Here is a 6,861-nt window from a genome sequence, read left to right as displayed (position 1 = left end):
GTGGAAAACAATCACAGCACTAGTTTAACATTTCAAATCATCATTGTGTCCTGATTATTTCATTTTTTACAGATACAGAATACAGAAATATCCCGAAATACAATGATAGGCAATTTTACACAGTTAATGACATCACTTACAACTAACAACAATGGGCGGATCACGTGAGGTGGCTAATCAGAATTCAGAGGGGCCCCAGTTCAGCTTCTCTCCTGATTATTTGCACAGAATGCCAGGCGTTGGAAGTAATTCTGATAACTTACTTATAAATTTAAAGTCATACTGTGGTATTCATGTGAAAACTGCAAAATGTCCTTAAGGTGCAATAAAGACGCATACTTACAATGCAGAAAATTGTCCCAGATGTCATCGATATATCATAGTGCTATGTTAGAAAACTTACTCCGTTACACTACTACTACACTACTCAGTTATGTTCAGAGCTTTTAGGTCCATAATAAGGAAAACACCAGCGAAATAACAACCTACTGTATATCTTGTCTAGATTGTTAACGTAACATCAAGGTTACTCAGTCAAAATAAATCACATAAAAATAGCAACCACGCTGGACATCGAACAATATGCAAGAAATAAACCGCATCAGACCTTATTCAAGAGAAATGTGGTGGTGATAACATCAAGCAGATCATCTGTATATATATTGTTTCTTACTTTGCCCCCCCCCCAAAATAATGGAATCAGTAGGGTTCCGTAAATGCACCATTCTTTTTTCTCACGGATACTTTTGCTGAAGGGTAAAATGTGTGTACTTTAGTCATATCATGACAAACTCCCTTAGGAGCCTTTTGTTTGCTTTGCATGCAAAAACTTAAATAGTATTTTAAATACAGTTGTCACGCAAGAGTAGTAAAGTGTGTTTTCTTCTGAATTAGCCAGAAAGAAGCTGGAGTATATATAATTTTCAAAAAAATGTGTCGTACATTAGTAAATGTATTAAGCTACTTTTTTTTTTGCCATTACAACATGATGTAAAATGCTTCTCAACTTTATGTTTACAGTTGTATAAATCAGTTTCTTATACTTCCAGTAATTATAAAGAAATGTCTTGATCAAGTTCCAAAAATGAGGAAGCCAGAGAAAGTGGTGTCATCATCTTCATCAGCAAAGAGCCCATTGAACAGCTCCCCTCCAGCCACCTGCAGCCACACCTTATCTCCCACCTCCAGGTGCAGCACAGCGCCACCTGCTGCCTGGTCCTCGCTGCTCTGGTAGTTGTCCATGGTGTGGATGATTTTTACTCCGTTCTTCACCAGAGCCACTTTCACATTTCTTGAAAAGACCGTGATGTGGTAGGTGAAGAAGTACGCGCCTGCTGCGACACATGTGAACCTCCCTGTTTGTGGATCGAAGTGATTCTGCTCGTTGTAAATGATCTTGTCAAATCGGATGGGTGCATTAGCTGCTGGGAGTTTGGTTTGTGTGGTGAGTCCCACAGAAAAAGCACTTTTATAAATAACGGGTGCATCACCCTTGTCACCCTGATCCCCCTTCTCACCTCGAGTCCCTCGTTCCCCACGATAGCCAATATTTCCTTTGTGACCTGGAACACCAATTTCCCCCTTCGGGCCTGGCCTGCCAGGGGGTCCCAGTGGTCCCTGGATGCCTCTGTCGCCTCTGAGGCCAACTTCCCCTTTTTCACCCAGCGGTCCGATAGGCCCAACATCTCCTTTAGGTCCTTGGGGTCCGGGTAGCCCAAGATCCCCCTGACTTCCTTTTAGGCCAACAGGACCTTGCACACCTTGGGGCCCCATTTTCCCAGGAGGCCCCCGCTCTCCATTATCACCTCTTTTCCCTTTGAGCCCTGCTGGGCCAATTGCACCTGGAAAGAACACACTCACAATAAAATGTTGTGCCTCTTTGTACAAATACAAAGTTTACACATATTCGAGAACGGTATCAAACACATTAACAATTGTTCTGAAGTATGTATAAATAAATATATCTACTAATGGAAGTCCTTTTAATTTTCCAATCGGGTAGCTTGTTCTGATAATACATACCAAATTCCCCTTTCTGTCCGTTCTGGCCGTCATTGCCTGGTGCTCCAGCAGAGCCAACGTCACCTTGTTTGGAAATTCAGACAAAATGATGAAGTCAAAAGCCTAAAATATGTTAAACTGTGATGAAAGTGTCTTTTGCAGGCAGAAAGCTTTCTTTTCCACACTTACCCGGATCACCTTTGTCTCCTCTCAGCCCATCTCGTCCGTCTCTGCCAGGTGAACCATTGTGTCCAGGATCCCCTGGTATTCCAGGGTGTCCACAAACACAGCCTTTACTCAGTGCGTCTGGATCTGCAGCACATCTGACCACCAACAGAAGAAGTGGCAGAGAGACCCGGGAGGTAATCTGCAGCATTATGATTGCAAAAAAAGAAAAAAGAAAAGAAAAGAAACTAATAACCTTCAATTGAAAAAAACAAACAAAAACAAAACCTTTAGAATCCAACAAGTTCTTGCTTTGGCAGTTTTATCATAATTACTGCACGTTTGAAAACTCGTATGCAACAACACTTTAAAAGAGGAATAGGACTCCGACCAAAGAAAACATAGGCTACATGAGAACCTTGGACAAGAGCGACCGCAGACCTCCCAAAGCCATTTCATTGGTCTGAGTGTTTTCGGTTTACTTATTGAGTCTTTCCGTCAGTTAAACATAACCTGTACACCTGCTGACGTTTCTCTGGTCGCTTTCAGGCTAATAATAAGCTCACACTGAGAGCGCAAGTCAAACAAAATAGAGCAAAGTTTCACTCGCCTCTGGTACAATGTAATATTTCCCTTCAATCAAATACTGTGCGCTAAAGTAATAATTCAGGTATTTTAAAAGGCAGCAATTAGGAAGAAAAATTACTCAATGAACTGGATCATGGACAAAATATGTGAGGCTTTGTGCTCCACTACCCAACGTAACCCCAAGAGAGGCCTAAAAAGCTTCTGCTTATCTTAATGTCTTGGTGATAAGACTCCTTCAGATGTTTTCTAGCTGCTAGAGCCATGAGTTACCTATGGCTGACAAGAGGATGTTGGTCAATGAATTCCTAGAATAGGAGAAAGAAAGAAAGAAAGAAAGAACTTTTTGCATAGTAAAGGGGGGAAAAGCACAAAATATCTGACTCAGTCACTGAGCAAGGTAAAAGCTTGCGAGCACACATGCTTGACTCAGAAACCAGCATCCCAATAATAATGTTGTGCTCCTGACACTTTATTAGATTGTGTGCCGTGAGAGGAGAAAGAGGGATGGGCGCAAGGGAGGAGCTGGAACATAAAACCAAGATAAGACAAATAACACCCCCACACTCTCAACATAGCGTCTCCTCCCCAGACGCCCCGGCTACCAGGATACTCCTATTTACATTTAACCACAGACTGACACAAGCATCTTTTCTCACATTTTATTTGATTTTTTTTTTCATCGTTCGTCTTACAAGCTTCCAGATATAAATGTATTTAAAAATATAAACATAACACACATAAAAGTGTACATTCACCAGAAATTGAGACTTCACTGTTATACATGTTGGCGACTGCACACTCTTGCTTGTTGCAAACAAACAAGACACAATATGGACACGTGTGTTAAATAGCAAACTGATAAAGGCATGGCTCAGAATGAATGACACCATATCAATACATTAAAACCCAGTAGTCTTTGTCCTGACCCATAAGCAGGCACAGCATTGAGTTGATTTGGTTACAGAGAATACCGCAACAAGTCTTCAGTCAAAAGAGCAGAAATACTGTCAGTCGTTCAGCTCCATTCATTCAAATACTAAAAACACAAAGAGTACCCGAGCATCCTAAAGCAGTGACCGGAATAAATATAAATAAATATGTATATAAATTAAAATACATTGCATACAGCATGCTCAAATTAGAGGCTTACAGTGTTCCAGTGTGGATAACACTGATGGATTGCATTGATCGGATACAGCTTAATAAAAAAGTTATGAGGTTGATCTTGAATAACTTAGAGCCACATGAATGTTAGAAATCAGTTACCAATACTAGATAGGCAGAAGCATGTGACAGAAGATAGGAAGAGAACTTGACGGAGGAGATTTACAGCATTTGACATCATTTTTAAAGTTATGGAGAAAACGCTCTGATTAGCAAAAGCAGCAATTTCAGGGGAATTGAGGTTAACATGGCAGGTGCTACAGCGCTTAGGAAGGTTTCAGGGCTACGACATCCGTGGTATTAGTAGAAAATACAGTCTGGAAGCATGGGAACAGGTGAGCTAGTTTGTGGCCTACATAATCTGCCGATGCATACCGTAGCCTGTCATACCAGCTTGGGAGGCGCCGCGGTTGCTGCCCATTTGCAGGCCGATCAAACTCTGTCCTTGGCGCAGCTGCTCCTCGGTGAACTCTCGTCGATAACCCTGGGCTTTCCTGCATGCACACAGCAAGACATCAGTAACTGAGGCGGAGAAATGTGTGCGTGTTGCAGCAACGTTTTTTTATGTACCTGTGGAACCAGTCTCTGTCACCGCGGTATTGCCCGTCATCCTTTGTGACAGCGACACTCCCCAGAGCCATGAGGGTCCTTTGCACTGCCGCCATGTCCTTTCCTGTGGAAACGGGATGATAATAATGTAGTGACATGTGCTCTAGCTTAGCATCGCTGAAACGACTCTGAAGAAGATGTATTAACGGGAATCTGTTATTTGTCGAGTCGCTATTCACCTTCCCAGAGGTCCACAGTTTGAAAGATGTCAGTGGTTGTGACTCCATAAGCCTCTGCTGCCTGCAGGAACAGAGAGATCTTCTCCATTTGTTTAAAGGCCATCTGGGACTCAGGAATCTTTTTGATGGGCTCTTTTCCTCTTGGATAAAGGCTGTTGATGAGTCTACAGAGAATCTGAGACAAAAAGGTCAGATTTCAAAAATAATTTGCTGACATACAGACCACTTATCAACATTTTGAGTGACCTATAGATATTTTTGGGACTTAGATGCTTTCTAACTGGTTTAAAAGACGCAGATTTTTTCAGGGTGAAGTCATCCAAAGTCATTCCACACCTACTTTTTACACCTATTAAATATCAGCGGTAATGCGTGCAAAAAGGAGCAGATGTATTTGAATTGACAGGTGAACGCTGAGAGTTTCTGTTCATTGACAAAATGTTGAATTGACTTTGGCAAATAAAGTGCAATGTGTTGCACATTGCGTTCTTGTTACTTAAGATAATTGTTGCTGTACAAACTGATGCGTCTGCTTCAAACTATGCTGGATTTTTCCAGGGATTTTCTTTCCCGGGAGTCAGCTCAAGTGTCGAGCAGAAAGACCGTGCAGCACAAGTACATGTTATAATTAAATAGTTAATTAGGTTTAGGGCTAAGCAGTAACAAAATGAAGAGAGGAGTTTCCCATCTGAGGAATTACTCAGCACAAAGATCTCCCAAGCAATAACCACAGCAGGAATCTAAAATGCTCTATTCACTGGAATGCTTGTACAGTCAGCTTCTCTCTGTTCTCAGGGGAACAACATTTTCAGTACTGTGACATTTTAATGTACTTTTGTTGAAAATGTCTTTTTCTTTGTTAACGGTTACTCATAAAACATATCTACATTTTTTTTTTTTTTTTTTTTTTTTTTTGTCACTGCTTGTAATATGTCTAGGCATTGTGAGGTGACTGTGAGTTAACTGGCACAACATAAATAGAACAGCATTGAAAGGATACATTAATTGATCATCAGAGCAATATTGTAAAGTTCACTTAAAGCTTTCAAAAATAATGGGGCACATAAATCCGGGTGGTTATTTTGGCCTTTTGCATTTTATATGTGACAGAGCTATTATGTTGAGTCTTCAATAATTCATTAACGGCCCCTATTTTAGGCAGGCCACTGCCGCCACTTACTGTTCCATCCATCAGCCATTTCTGGAAGTTCTGCTTTCCTGGCTGTGCTTTCTCCAGGTTTCCTCCGCACTGTGCGACTATCCAGTCCACCAACCGCTGCTCCAGGTCTGCGTCATACTTCTGGTCGATCTTCTCCTGCACCTCTCGGCTCAGTCCGTAGCTGGGCCCTCGGTTCGCCATGGCCAGTCTCCAAACGGTCAACTGTCCTGTGCGTAACGTAGATTTTCCCTGGTGAGAAATGTACACGTCAGGTTAAAACATGGCCATAAATCACCCAGTTGAAGTGTTCCAACATTATACTTATTGATTATAAAATACCCATAGAACGCTAAGATAATGTTTTGTTTATTTATTGGCCAAAATAAAACAGTGCATTATGAATGAACCATCCTTGGTGCATGTAGAGCAGCACCTGCCTCTTCCAAAGCTCATGTCCACTCAGACGCTTCTAGAGGCTGGAGCAGGGAAGGGTGTGGTCCCCTGGCTGCTGTCCCGAACAGGGACGACCCCTCTCATTGCTATGGTAACAATCAAGCCTGCTTCCGGCGCTCTGAGTGCAGGATGCGCTGAGATGCTCGTGTCCATGTATGACCTCCAGCAGACGCTCAACATGAGCCAAATCAATTCAATACATGCGTTTGCCCAGAGTTTGCACTCCGGCATGATTGTGCATTCGTGCAACGTGCAACAGCTCACAGTTCGCTATTTATAGCCTGCAATATGCTTTAATTAAATTACGTCAGTCCCTCTGACGCATCCGTAAGGTTTGTGGTAGTTATTGGATTTGTCCTTACTGAGTCTCTGAGTTCATAAAACAGACATGTTGAAGTCAAACCTGCCATCTAGTACCAAGATACACTTTCTGCAGCATTACAAGGACGTTACAATATTTAAAAAAAATAAAAAATTGTATAAATAAAACTAAATTTGAGTGTGTAGCACGATGCAGCATCTCTTTCCTCGGATGTGATGTCC

General features: G+C 41.8%; 2 protein-coding genes across 2 annotated transcripts; both read right to left on the bottom strand.

The window, feature by feature from the left end:
* Positions 1-881: 881 nt before the first annotated feature.
* On the bottom strand, positions 882-2,377 carry c1qtnf9 (C1q and TNF related 9; the record flags this gene model as incomplete). The annotated part of the gene is made up of 2 exons (XM_080489952.1): positions 882-1,841; positions 2,191-2,377. 2 exons carry the CDS (start codon positions 2,375-2,377, stop codon positions 1,072-1,074), a joined length of 957 nt encoding a protein of 318 aa, XP_080346078.1. The 3' UTR covers positions 882-1,071.
* A 1,054-nt stretch (positions 2,378-3,431) lies between these two features.
* tagln3b (transgelin 3b) lies at positions 3,432-6,066 on the bottom strand (the record flags this gene model as incomplete). The annotated part of the gene is made up of 4 exons (XM_080489784.1): positions 3,432-4,412; positions 4,489-4,591; positions 4,707-4,881; positions 5,887-6,066. 4 exons carry the CDS (start codon positions 6,064-6,066, stop codon positions 4,271-4,273), a joined length of 600 nt encoding a protein of 199 aa, XP_080345910.1. The 3' UTR covers positions 3,432-4,270.
* Between the last annotated feature and the right edge of the window lie 795 nt (positions 6,067-6,861).

Source organism: Lipophrys pholis (genome assembly GCF_963383615.2).
Source record: "Lipophrys pholis genome assembly, chromosome: 20".
Classification (NCBI taxonomy): domain Eukaryota; kingdom Metazoa; phylum Chordata; class Actinopteri; order Blenniiformes; family Blenniidae; genus Lipophrys; species Lipophrys pholis.
The sequence above is the reverse complement of the archived record's forward strand: the minus strand, read 5'-3'. Positions and strand labels throughout refer to the sequence as shown.